The sequence below is a fragment of the Fulmarus glacialis genome, unplaced genomic scaffold, assembly GCF_000690835.1.
Source record: "Fulmarus glacialis isolate BGI_N327 unplaced genomic scaffold, ASM69083v1 scaffold7528, whole genome shotgun sequence".
Lineage (NCBI taxonomy): Eukaryota > Metazoa > Chordata > Aves > Procellariiformes > Procellariidae > Fulmarus > Fulmarus glacialis.
In genome coordinates this window covers 72379-86881 of record NW_009228861.1, presented here as the reverse complement: position 1 = coordinate 86881, position 14503 = coordinate 72379, and the positions used below count along the sequence as shown (strand labels likewise).

General features: G+C 35.2%; 1 protein-coding gene across 1 annotated transcript in view; it reads left to right on the top strand.

The window, feature by feature from the left end:
• Positions 1-1489: 1489 nt before the first annotated feature.
• TUSC3 (tumor suppressor candidate 3) overlaps positions 1490-14503 on the top strand; it is a gene marked incomplete at its 5' end in the record, with an annotated part of 81342 nt that continues 68328 nt past the window's right edge. Inside the window, 2 exons of the mRNA XM_009583625.1 lie at positions 1490-1659; positions 12320-12437. Of these exons, the coding sequence (XP_009581920.1) occupies positions 1490-1659; positions 12320-12437 (288 nt within the window). The remainder of the gene's footprint in view (positions 1660-12319; positions 12438-14503) is intronic.

The window sequence follows — 14503 nt, the reverse complement described above, 5'->3', positions numbered from 1 at the left end:
ATATCTCTCTACTCTTATTTATAGCCTTACTGATTTGTCAAAATGTTACAGATGAGCTAATTTTTGTATTTCATTCTGGTTTTTTTTAAAATTCCTAGAAAAGCCACCTCATGTCCTTGCTCAGTTGTTCCTGCACAATATTTGAGTTTTATCCTTGTCTTGCCTGTCTTCATGTTCTCTTTTTTCAGAGCATCCCCATTTCAGTATGTTTTGTTAAGCTAGTTTATTTTTCTGTTCCACAGCAGACCCTCATCAGTGTGTATACCCTTTCACTAACTCATGCATATTTTATCAGAGGTCTCATACCTTCCAGTTTTCCAAACTTTGTTTCTCTTTTGTTTGGTGCTCCTTCTTCACTTTCTGTCTCTGTGTATGTCTGTCCCCCTCTCTGTCCTTCCCACCTTCTTTCAGCACTCAGCTTCTGTGCAAGTTGTAATATTCCAGTTTTTCTCCATTCTTTTTTTAGCTCTTATTTGACATAGGCAGCTTCCACAGTGTCCTTGAGCAGGGAACTGAAGACTTAAAACAAGATGGATTGTTGCATTGATCCTGATACGCTGTAGGTGTAGCAATCTACCTAGAGCACAGTCAGTGCAACCTCACTGAAACGAGGTAACTTAAGAGACTAAAAAGTCTCTGCTGAGCATGTGTGACATCAGGCTTACTTGATTAAAAAAAAAATCTAAATAGATTTTCATAGGAATAGTTAGATGAATGTATTTAACTTAAGGGCTGTCTTCTAATATGTGTCATAGCCTGCTTTTTAATCATTCATGTGATGGAAAGCTTTCGTGCAAAAGAAAAGCCACATACAAGCAAATTTTGTTTTTCTTATACACTTATAGTTCAGCCAAAGTATTTTGGGGATTTCAATCTTGAAAGCAACTAAAAATGTTGATCTCATAACAGAATGTGCCTAGGTGGGTTTGTAAGACTGCACTCCGGTCTGTAGCAAAACATAAAACTTGTATTAATTTAAATTCAATATGATACATATTGGTAAGGAAGTTCTGAATGTAATAACTATTCCTCTCTCTTTGTAGCTACTTTTTTCTTTCATCTTAGTATTTGAGTGACTGACAATATTGTGCTGTGATTTTTACTAAACAGAATAAATATAACATAATGCTGCATTTTCTAAAGCTTCCAATTTTTAATGAAAGTTAAATCATTGCTGTACTGGTATCTTTTATTTAGACAGTCAGCCTTACTCTACTCCTTTGCCTTCGGTTGCAACCTGTTTGATTTCATTTTATGTATCCTTTCTGTTTAGACCACATTGAGTTATTTTCTTAAATACTTAAAATCTACTTGTCTACATAAAGACTAAATTGTGCTTTAAGCTATATAGAGCTTATAGCTATATAGCTATAAGCCCCTAACCCCCTGCTTAAGTCCATAGGAGCTCTGAGGATGCAAAGGCAGAATATAGGTACGAAGTGCTTGAAGTTTAAGCTTAAACATTCCTCATCCTTGTCCTCAATTACAGAATCTTTTGGCTGAGAAGGTGGAACAGCTGATGGAGTGGAGCTCAAGGCGCTCGGTCATCCGCATGAATGGAGACAAATTCCGAAGATTTGTGAAGGCTCCACCTCGTAACTACTCTGTGATAGTGATGTTCACTGCTCTTCAGCCACAGCGGCAGTGCTCTGTTTGCAGGTAATTTATACCTTAGTCATCTTTTTCATCTTCCTCACCACAGTTTTCAAGTGAACGTTTTAATCAATGTGCAATACACTGAGTAGGATTGTTCTTTGCATGGGATAGATGCTTACTATTTAACAGAGTCATGTGTTTGTTACGGCATCTTTCTCAACTGACTTTTAATCTATATGTCAAATTTTAGAAGTCTTCCTAGTTTTGGGTTTTATTAAATTACAGTTGAATAAAATGTACACAACTGAGGAAGACTTTCTCTTTAAGAAATCTGCTTTACTTTATTATCAGTCGACCATGATCTTTCCAAAGATGTTTTGAGGCAGAAGTGATTCATTACCATTTAATAATATGACACTTCACTGATTTCTTCAGTTAAGAGATGTCCAAGGCTCTGATGCAGTTGTGAGTTACCCTGTGATTTCACAGCTTTGGACAGTTCTTACATGCAAGCACCTTTTTCCATGAGAACATGCTTATTGTGGAATACTCTCTGGCACTGCACTTTGATATGTTCTGGTTGCTCCTTTTAGAATATGTATTAGAGTGGCTCTGGTATTCTTCTAAGTTCAAGATCTTTCCCTGCAAGTTCCTAGTTCAGTAAGTTAATCCGAAAATGACTAATGATAGACATGGAAATAGGGCCAAGGGCCTGAAAAGTAGTCATGCACTTAATTGCCTTACTAAATCAGAAACTGAGCTAGTAAAACCTTCTTCAGCCAAAATATGCATTAGAAATTATTGTGTTTAGTAATAGATGGGATTATTGTGCAGGGAGTTCTAAACAGTATTTAAATAGACAGCAAAATACTCTGTAGAACTACGAAATACATAAGCTGTATATGAAGAAATACTATTTCTTGGTTTGAAATAGGTGCACTTTAATCAATACACAAAGTTGGTAAATGTAGCAGCTTGTTAGATTTCTCAGGTGTTGGAATGTGACGTTTACAATAGAAACCTTAACTTGTGTACTTGTAGTTATATACAGTTTTTATTAGATTTTTTTTTTTATACATAGATTTTTTGTCATTGAAGTCAGTTGATCAATTTTGAGGAAGAGTATATAAATTGCATTCCCATGAGTTCACCCTCCACGTCTGAACTGTGAAGGTGAAGCAGTAGGTACAGAAGCTTTCCACCGTTCTTCAGTCAATTTTTCCTTTAATACTTCCAGCACTTGGTTGCTGTTATTTCTTCTTTGTGTTGCCAGAGTTCAACTTTAGGAGATGAAATAGGAATTGAAAGCTTACCATATTGTTTTAAATCATTCCTTATTTTCCTACCCAGTAGATAAAGCTACAGGAGATGCACTAAGTTCAGTTTTATAAGGGTCAGTGTATCCGTCATTATAATGACCATAGCAAATTCTTTCCTTGTGTTATGTACAGCTCTTTTGTAGGGCATGTGAAAACAACATAAATATTGCCGTTATTAAGGAAGTTAATTTTTTTTACAACTGTATATTGTTTACTGTACTGAAAAAGAGCTTATAAACTTCATCCTGTAATATGCCAGGCTAGCCATTTATGTATATAAGCAACTGAAAATCTTTAAGCATAAAATGAAGGAAAAAATCAACATACTGCTTTCAGTTGGGTTTGTTTAAATAAATGTGAAGTTGCGATCCACTTTTTCACGTGAAATAGAAGGAATTTAATGAGGTTGATCGTACTGCACATAAAACCATTATCAGGAAAATCGACATTTTCAAATCAATTAATTAATGGACAGGAGCACTGAAGGGATATACAGAACTGAAATGCATGCATTACTTTATTGTTAGCTATTCACTAGCCACTTTGCCTAAAGGAAAAATAGATTTTTAACTTAATCTGTAATGTTCTGTGAGGATGCTTTTGTCCAAGATTTAAGTTAACTGTTACTCATCAAAATATTTTCAGAACAATTGCATTCAAAAAAATCAATGTCATATTTCAAACACAAAAAAGTGCCTGGACTGAAATCTTTGACTTTGAATAACTTTGTCACAAGAATTAGTACTTTTTTTTTTCCCTAAAAATTGAGCCTGGTTAGTTTATGCACCACAGGATTATCTAAAAAAAAAAAAAAAGATTTTGTGTTTTCCCTTTGGTGGCTAGATTTGACATTTCAGTATTTTATCTCTTCTAAATGTCCAGTTTATAAAGAACAGGGGCGTGTTATTTTCAAAAGGGAAAAAAAGATGTTTGTGTGCTGGTGTTGCATGGAGCTACATCAAATGCTAAGCATGAAAAACATAGCATTATACAAAAAGATAAATAACAGGATGGGGAGCAATGGTAGGAAATGTGGTCCTCTTCTGGAGAAGAGCAGTGAAAGCTAATCATCATTAGAGCAGGCCATTGCAGATTTGCACATTTGAGGCCAGAAAAGATCATGTGTGTCCTATCTTGTTAAAATAAACTATATTCTTTGTGTATCTGATTTTACATTTGGTTATATTTAGAATGTTTGTTGTTAAAATGACCCCCTGCTTACAGTAAAATCAGTATGACTTTTCTGGCAGGTGTTTTGAATGATTGTGCCACCAATGATGGAGAGGTAGTTTCTTGCATTCAGAAAGTTAGTGTCACTTTTGGCACTCTTCGAAGTGAATGCAAAATCAGTTTGGTGATCCAAGTTCTCTGCCAGACTAAGGACTATTGTGCCTGTCCATTGCTGAAAAGTACTGTAGTTTGGACGTTGTCTAGAAGATACGCAGGAAGGATTTCCCCCACACCACACCAATCCTTTTTAACACCAGAGAAGTTCCAAATTTTGGATAGAACTTGGTTGAGGTGATCTTAGCCAAGTCTTAAAGTGCTTGGAGACATGATATTTCAACATTTAAAAAAAGTCTTACCTATCCATATAGCAAAGACCTTCATGTGGAAAGCTGACCAAATTTGTCTTGGAAAATCCAAGGCTTTTCTGTGCGCAGCAAGGACGGCATTGTAATATCAATCATGTAAATCACTTAGCAGTTAATGATTTGTGAAAGTATATGGAAATAATACCAACTTACTCTTAAAATGCCACATACAAAGAAGTCCCTGGGACTCCAGATGTTTGGATTAAACTTTTATATGCAAAAAATATCCTTTCAGTCAAAGGAGCTGATCTTTTTTCTGTAAAACCAAAGCATATTGTGTGTTTTGTACATATTCTCTAGCAAAAGTTACTTAACGTAAGATCCTTTTTTCGAATGGAATGAGAAGGGTTTCCTTATCATTGCAGGAGATGAATATATAATCTTATGTATCATCTTGAGAAGGATCAATTAGAAAAAATTTTTTTAATGCTTTGTTTGCCAATTTTTTGAAACTTACTTGTTCATCCAATGCTGTGCTTGTTTGTTCCTGATATACGTCATATTGTTGTATTTAATGCTTTCCCTTCACTTAGTTTTTCTTGATTTGCTTCTAATTTTTGACATTATTCAATTTTCAATATATACTTTTAAAAGTTAGAAATCATATGTCTGCATTACTGATTGGAATTTATTCTGTGCCCAGAACAAAATAGATTGACTTATAGGTGTTTATAAAAAACAACTACCAGTTTGTTGTCTTTGAGACAGAGACTGGTTCTGTTAATTAATGAAGTATTATTAATGAAATATTGTCACAAACACTGGACTGGAAAATATATCCATAGGCTATCTGAATCAATCCAGTCCTAACACATGAAGGCTTCTCTAAACCAGCAGCTCTGTATACATGTTAGTAGTGCCTCTAGTCATGCCTCTAAAGTGTTTTTCAATAAAATTCTGTCTTTATCCTAAAGCAGAATTTGGAATACAACATTTCCATCTAGCTTTGTGGACAAGCAATTTCCAATTTTCTAGTCCAAAAAACTATTGAAAGCCATCTGATGCCTTCACAGCTGTGTAAGTGGTAGCATAAATGTCCGTTTTCCTGTTGACACAATTGTTTAAGTTCAGTATGACATAGCTGATATTGAGAGATGAATTAACCATAACAGATTAGATATCCTATGTGCTCTAGAATGTGAAGTCATTGATGGGGGTGGGATGTGTTTCTAACAGTTGAAGACATGGGGTTTTTTCCATGCACGTTTGGAAATGGGTTTGATTAAACAGTTTTGGTCCCAGGAAATTAAACTTGTTTAGTCTTAATTGACTTTACATGTTATTACTATTCATGGTGTACATACTCTGCAACAGCACATTGGAAGCAGATACTTTGATGCACTGTGATGATGAATCAGTTTGGATGAACAGTCAGAAATATTCTAATTCTAAACAGTGACTCCTCAGGCTATAAGACCAGCTTCCTTTTTTCCTTTGTGCATAGGTGTTTGCTCAACTAGATAGTTTCTCTCTGTTACCCACATCAGTCACACTACTGCAAAAAATTATGTATCTAAGAAGGAGAACAAAAGAACGGTCAGTCTGACAACAGCATCTTCACAGAGATGAAGAGACTGTTTCTCAGCCTGTACTTTGTATTGCATCCAGCCAAACGGCAACTACTAGCCTGACTTGAATGCATTTTTGGGTGAAAATTCTCTTCCAGCTTCTCTGCTCTTCGTCTTCTTGTCTCTTGCAATCTGTTCCCCTATTTTATTATCACTACACTTTCCCAAAGGGATCAGCACCATTTTACCAACCAGACTTCAACGACCCCCCCGCTGCACTTGATTGAGTATTAGTGCTTTCATTTTCAGCTACAGATGGGGTTTAGCTCTAGCCTGCTGAAACCATCACTGTGCTGACTGTTCCTCTGCATCTTTCATTATTATAATTAACTCGTTCTTTTTTGGTTTTTTTAGCTGTACCACCTAATCACTCCATAAGCGAATTATATGAGGTCTTTTATTTTACTTTCTAAGCTCTGCTTTTCTCATCTCATTGGCAGAAGCAACCATCTCTGCTTTGCATACAGGTGCGTATCAGAGATGTCTTGTTTGTTTCCAAACAGTTCACATTTTTGTCTGGTTCATTTTTCAAATTCATTGCTGGAGTATTTTCATTTAGAAAGGGATATCTGGGTCAGAGAAATGAAACTGATCACTTGAGATTTTTTCCCCAACAGCTGAAGCCCATCAACAAAAATATGCATATTTTGTTTCGTTGTTTTTTTTCCTTAGAGCAGTGTTCCTTGAAAAGATCAGAGCAGTGTCAGAGGCTAAAGATACTGAGTTTCAGTGGATACGTGCCACAGGTCAAGTGGCACCTTGACCTGTGCCACTAGTTTTTTTATGTGATAATGGTTAAAACATGTAAATTAGACATGTACATCTCTCTGTGAATTTCAAGCTACCTGAAACAAATGGATTTTGTTTTCCGTACTTTCTACCATACTTGTTTATGCCTGTGGATTCCCAAATCTTTCTTTGAAAGATGTAACTGAGCCTGTTTGAATAATTGCAAATCAAGATTAAAACTTAGAATTAGTATTATAAATGATCAGGAGAAAAATGGGGAAATGCAATAGAGGAAGACTATAATAATGGCAGGTGACCACTTGTGGAGACAAACTTGTAAACTGCACAAACTGAAAATTGTGTTGTTTCAGTCCTGGATGATGTTTGGTAGTATTTTACTGTGGAAGTAACAAACCTGCTTCCAGATTCTTGGAAAACACAGTTTTGCAAAGACAGTATTTATGAAAAAGAAGCTAGAAATGGCTGGTAATGCGGAGGAGTTTGTGTAGCCAGTAGTTTTCTTCACCCCGATGTTGACCAGACTATTGCATTTTTAAAAGTGTCAGAAGTTTCATTATGTTGAAAGGAGCACTGATCACTCCCATTAGCTGAAGTTGTGTGTTTGTGTCTATGAATACATATGTGTGTGTAAATATACGTATAAAGTATATACATAAAATATATATGTAGGATGTGAGGGAGATGGGCCAATTTTGCAGGTGTGGCACATGTTTTTTAAAGACTTCTTTATTTCATTTGAGTGACAAGGCTGAATTCTGTCAGAAATTATTAATGACATCTATTGGAACAAGCTTGTAGTTACTGCAGAAAGCCTGCTGCAGAATGAGGTCAAAGTCAACTGCTTAAGCTCTTTCTTCTGTATTTCTTACAGGATTATACAAAAGGTAAGTTATAATTCAACATATAGTTTGTGTATTTTTAAGTTTTGAGCTTAATGTAGTATGTGTTTCATAAAGGGCTCTGAATATAGCTGCCTTCTGCTGTTGGCTCACAATGTGTGGAGGGAAATGACAAAATATAGGAGAGAAGAGATTCCACATAATTTTATTAACATCTACCCTATCAACGAGACCTCCAAGATGAGGTTTTTGATTAGAAAAGAGAGGAATTCTGTTGGTTTCCTTGTTCAGGAAGATATCTCAGAAAACTCTTTTCAAGTAGCCGATCAAAGAGTAGGTCAACAGCAAAAAGAATTCTGACAGTCAAGGAGGTGTCATCAGAAAGAAGAAGCAGGATCCTCTGACTTTCAGTTTTTTGCTGGTTGATCAAGAGCAGGTAGTGAGAAAATCATTGACAGGTCCTTAACTGTACTGAGAGGGAATTATCTTTTGAACTTTTGTTCAAAGAAGGAACAGGAAATGTGGAAGGAGCCGTTGAAAGTTCTGCAACTGCTTTTCTAATGCACTTCAGGATCTTGATAGAAGTATTGATGAGTCCTGTTTAACAGGATAGTAATTTTATACTTGGATCATAAGAGATTCCTTATTCTTCCTGTGTTCACAATTTTTTTTTTTTTTTACTTTGCAACTTCTACAACATATGATCTCATAGCTTCATTTTAGCTTGCTTTCTCCTATTATAGATATCTAGATTGCATAAACAGTGTAGTTTTCAACTAGTGTCCATACTCTCTTCATTTTGCTGTGTGTGGTGAATTTTCTGGAAACATTTGTAGATTCTTCAGTGCTTTTCATCATGACATTATGAGTCACCCTAAACAAAAATAAAAGCAAATAAGCATTCTGAATTTATTATCTTTTCGGTACTGAGAAGTCGTCAAAATATGCACTTAGCCCCTGCTTCTTTTCATTTTGGGAAAACAATTCCAAACAAAAAACAAAAGTTGTTTCAGAGATAAATTGCAACGTTGATCACCGTTTACTTTAAACAGATGGATAAGAACAGGTAGGTGACCTGGTAGTGCATTCTTTGCCAATTGCACATTTGTAAGTGTTTTGCACAGTCCATAGTTTGGCAAAAAATAATGCTTTACTCCTTTCTTTGGCAAATAATTCCACAGTCTCTTTTATTCTTTTCCTAATATTCCGTTTGCATTTTCCTTACTATAATGTTGGACTAATAGAATAAAATTAATCTAATTTAATACAGCTCAAGCTATACAAATCCGATTATCTGCCTATCCTGGTTTCGGCTGGGATAGGGTTAAATTTCGTCCTAGTGCTGTGTTTTGGATTTAGTATGAGGAGAATGTTGATAACACACTGATGTTTTCAATTGTTGCTAAGTGCCCTCCTAGTCCAAGGACAGCTCCCATGCCTACTGACTGAGCTAGGTACACAAGATGGGAGGGAACATAATCAGAACAGCCAGCCCAGCTGGCCAATGGGGTATTCCATACCATGTGACGTCATGCTCACTATATGAATGGTAGGCGTGATCCAGGAAGTACCGATCGCTACTTGGTTATCGGTCAGTGCGGGTGGTGAGCAATTGCATTGTGCATCACTCATTTTGTATATTCTATCATTATCATTATTATTTTCCCTTTTCTGTTCTATTAAACTGTCTTTATCTCAACCCATGAGTTTTTCTCACTCTCACCCTTCCGATTCTCTCCCCGCCCCACCGGCGGGGGGAGTGAGCGAGCGGCTGGGGGGGATTTGGCTGCCTGCCAGGTTAAACCACGACACTGCCATAGACACCCACATAATTAATCTTTTTAAATAAAACTTCTAATATTTCATGAGCACCTCTTGCGTAATGGAAGAAATATTTGTAGAGCATTTGCTTAGCAGCTTCAGTATGTTGAATTTTCTAGGTAAATCTAATAGTAGCATTTCCTTTTGATCTGGCCTCTATTTTCTAATAGTAGCTAGTTTGTATTACTGTTGTTGTTGCTAGCTCCTGTGTCGCTGTTAGGATGAAATTCTTAAGAAGTGACTGTAGCAGCAATAACATGTAAATCGTCTCCATCTATCAAAAAATCCTGTCAAACTAACAAGAGCAGTGCTAACGTTATTATTCTGATGAGTTCATACCAAGTGTAGTTCTGCCCTATGCCTTTATAGTATTTAATATAATTATTAGTAATTTCATATAATTAACGTTACTTCATAGAAACAAACTGAAAGAATTGATATTAACTAATCATAGAGATAGGTAGACAAGAAGTGACAGAGTTGATATTGTCTGATGTTAATTGGAAGCTGAATTTTTTTCAGCCAAGTGCTTATGCTTTTTACTATTATTGTGTCTGAAAATACCAATGCTACAAAAAGTTATTAATGTGATTGTATCGGCATTGTATAGTGGACTGTAGGATGTTCTTCACTTCTGTATGTAGTAATCCTGTAACTTTGTATTCCTGCCCCTCCTTGTTTCACTCTCACTTCTCGACACCTCTCAAGAGCTGCTATGAGGATCTATTACAGAATGCTTTGCTATCTTCAGTGTGAGGATGAAATTGTGCTTTGAATCTGTTATAGAAAATCTAAGACAACCTTTTGCAAAATGATACCTTCTGAAGTAGACTTTCGACCTATTATATTCATTCAGAATAGTTCAAAGATGCAAAATACATGGAGATCAACGGGAACAAGAGTCTTCTCTCAAATAGTGGGGGCACAACTGGAGTATCTGAATTTCCCAGAAATACTGTTTCATCACAAGTGAAAGGTAGACTAAGAAGAATGATAGCATCAAGATAAAAGTGATTGTTATCTTGTTCTTATAATAAAAATGGTCCAGCTTTAATATAGCAGGTTTAACAGAATAGTGCCCTACACATATTACTTAAGATTTTACAGCATTCCTTTGATGTTGTCTGATTGCCCTCTTCAGGATGACAGTGAATATGTTAGTCTGCTTAATGTGGGTATCTGTTTCTAGAAATAACCAATCTAATGCCTAAATCACATTTTTTTTTAATAATTGCAAACTTTGCCTGTTTGTGTGTAAGTATGTTAAGTAGCAAATTTTACTTGATCAGGTAATAAGGGTGAAAGTTGAGTTTTGTTGTGCTTCATAAGATTTATTGAGATCATAAGAGATCATAAAATTTAATTTTAACTTATTTTTATGATAGACTTTTTCGTGTACAATATATTCCTTGATACAACACAACTCTGCTGGAGTTGTATGTAATATGTTTCATGCCTAAGGCTGGTCTCAGTTATGAAGAAATGGGGGGAGGGTCTTATGACATCTGCAGTCCTTTCATCCTCTTCCCCCTCTTTGCTCTCTCAAAATACAACATGTATTATGTGTGTTTAGTGCAGAGTTTCTCTTGCAAGAAGCAGATTTTTGCATCTAGAGCTTTTAAATAAACAGCATTCTGCATCATCAAACACATGGAACTGGTTTTATAGAAACACTGTTTTGAGAAAAGCTGCAGAATATGTTTATTTATACTACTTCTGCATCTTACCACATGCAAATATAAGTTGCCAAGTGGTAGAACCTTGGTTTGGACTCTACAGCAGATATGATTAATTAGTAATATGGAAATAATTAGCAAAGGAGCCTGTGTAAAGCCAAAACTACTGCAAGGATCTTTTCAGGTTGGTTTGTTTTCCCCCCCCTCCGAATTATTCATTGATACGGATTTATCCTGTGGAAGAACCTGTGGTTTTATGGTTCTGTGATTGTGCGTTTAGAGAATGTCCCTGCTGGTAAGGATCCGAGAGTTCTTCTCCTGGAATTATTTTTTTCCTTTCCTTTCAGTGCGGACAGGGTAAAGTTGTTTGTTTTGGTTTGGGGTTTTTTTCCCCTTTTAAAATGAACAAATGAACAAACCAAATCCAACCAACAAAAAAGACCTCACCTGACTATAGAGCCATGAGTAAACCGAAGAGGAGGCTTTCTGACAAATTTGAGTAGTAGCAATATGACTTTCTAGTGATGATAGAAAAGATTATTTAACCCTATCTGTTGTGCAAAATTATCCTTTATCACTTTTAAAACAATGTTACAGAAATAATCTTGAGTGTATTACACTGCTTACTAGCCTACTGTTCATTTAGTTAGTATCATTTCCCCAGTGCTTAGCAGTTGCTTTGGCTTTTTCTATAGCTCTGCTATTTTAGGAAGATTACTACTGGCACATTTCTCTGTTATTTTTCCACTAGTTTCAGAATTCCTTATGTGCAGCTGCCTTCAGCAAGTAAATCCTGATATTGTACTCAAGGGCCACGTAAGCATCTCCTTGCATGGATCTGTTAGCAAATTTGAGTGATGCTTGCCACTCAGGCCACTCCTGTTTTCTGAGACTTTTATATACAGAAAACATCACTTTTTGTTAACATCATCTTGGGATGTCTCTGGTATAGTTTGACTTAACACATTTCTAATTTTGGAGAAGGCAAGTTTGAAGCAAAGAGTTGCATAACTAGCTAAAACTTTTTTTAATTGATAGTATGGGTGTTGAGAATGATACTGCAAGTGTAATTCATCTAACCACTGTCGCTGGTTATAGAATCTTTTTTGCCAGCAAATGCCACATGGATGTACATTTGTTTCTTTTCCTTAACAGGCAAGCTAATGAAGAATATCAAGTGCTGGCTAATTCATGGCGCTATTCATCTGCTTTTTCAAACAAACTGTTTTTCACAATAGTGGATTATGATGAAGGGGCAGATGTTTTTCAGCAGGTAAATGTTGGATACTATAAAACATTCTTAATTTTTAGAGCTACGTGTTGATTTGCCAAATAATACAAGACAAATTATTTTCTGTGTGTAGGTATGTACCTCTGTTTTGTATACAAATCCTTCTAGCAAAGACAGATTATACCAGTATTCTTCTAGCGAAGACAGATTATACTGGTAGCCACTTCTAGTTTTTTCCAAGTGCAGTTTATAATGTTTTTTTACAGAATACATTATATGTATGTGAATTTTTTTTCAACCCATTGTTAATGTCATTTTTTAGAATTAAGTGCAGTGAAACTAACATTTATATTTAAAGATTTCCTTTATTTTATCTTTAGGGGAAAAAAGCTCTTAACTAAAAGAGCCTTTTAATTGCTTTTATGTAATACAATATTATTCAATGCCAGTAATATTTGTATTAGTCCAGAAGTTCTTCAGGGAACAGAGAAGAGACTGGTTTAGATTTTATACATTGGCTATGAAAAGTGAAAAATCAATTGTTGGAGAACAGTCTAAGGCCTCCTCTTAAATTGAGTAGTCAAGGCAAAACGCATCCCTTGAAAATTAATACTGACATGCTTTTCTCTGATATTTATCCATTGATTGAAGCTAAAAACGCAGATGAGTGACAAGTTTTGAAGTTCTCTGTATTTTTAACCACCTTTTGGTGAAATGCGTGATTTAAAATTTTCAGGGGAAAAGCTTAATACTTATTTTTAAAATACTTAATAATTTTAAAAGTTTAATTACTATGTTTAGTAAATATTTTTTCTTCCAACTGACATCTTAGAATGTATTGTATAGGGAATGGTTATTAATGACTTAAGATTTTGCTTTAAAAATTTTAGTTCAAATAAGCTATAAAATCATCTTACATTATCCTACATGATTACAATAATACAAAATATGTTCTTTGATCTTGTCTTAAGCCAGTCAATACATATTAGAATAGTCCAGTCCAACTTATTCCTTGTGTAAAAGGGCAAAGATTCAGTTTATTTCAGGCAGCAAGCATTTAAAGTCATTTAAAACTTAGACCAAATTAGATAAAATATGTAAGGTTTTGACTGTCTTTGAGAAATACAGTGTTAAGAATAAGTTATACTAATGACTATTTTAAGGTGGATTTGGGGGAAATGTGGTTCTGACCTTATGTTTATGTGTGCAAACAAGTAATGTAATACTGATGCCATAGCAAAAAAACCCCAAAAGTAATGTGATTTTGATTTTTCAGCTTTTACTCTGTTTATAGAGAAATGACAAAGCAGTTGCAGACCAACTGCCCCCAGACTTTGTACAATGTCAGAGGGTTTCTGTATCTTATAAAATATTTTATTAAACTATTTCACAACATTTGTCTTAGCCTTTCTCAGAGTATTTTTTATTTCCAAATCAGTTCACTAAAGAAGAGGGCTATATTTTGCTTAGACAGAAAGTATTTTCATAGCTGATAATTTCTATTGATAAATTCAGTTCTGTACTTGATTAAATACTATGTTTTGGTAATGTGATAAAACTCATTTTGCAGGAATGAAACAAACAAGTTTACTCTGCATTTGCTATTTAAAGATCTCCATATTGCATCATCGTTAAGTATTTCCCCTGATTTTGTTTATGTTAATTTTCATTTGTTCAAGTGTTTTATTGCACTATTTCTGAGAGAGACTGAATATGGAGGAATTTTTTATAGTAAAATTTGATTATCCTACACCACCTTGCAAAGTTGAAGTCAAAATTTAAAGTGGCAAATATAAATCTATTTGTTTATCACCTTTGAGTTTTTTTGATACATTATGAATAGTTCCAGTGACATCAACACATGCATTAACAGTCATGTAGTTTCTAGGGCAAGTTACGTGGTCTAAGCTAGTTATCTAGGCCTTTCTGGATTCAAAAAAGACTAGTCACTAGTGGATAGTCTGTCTTGAAGCCAGCGGAAGGCAGTTTAGTTAACTTAGGATTGGTGAGAGCTAGGCAAGAGAAACAATGTCGAGCTATTTGAACACTTTTTTCCTCCCCTAGAATAGTAACCTAATATACTTTAATAGATTGGATGGGTGTGGGGT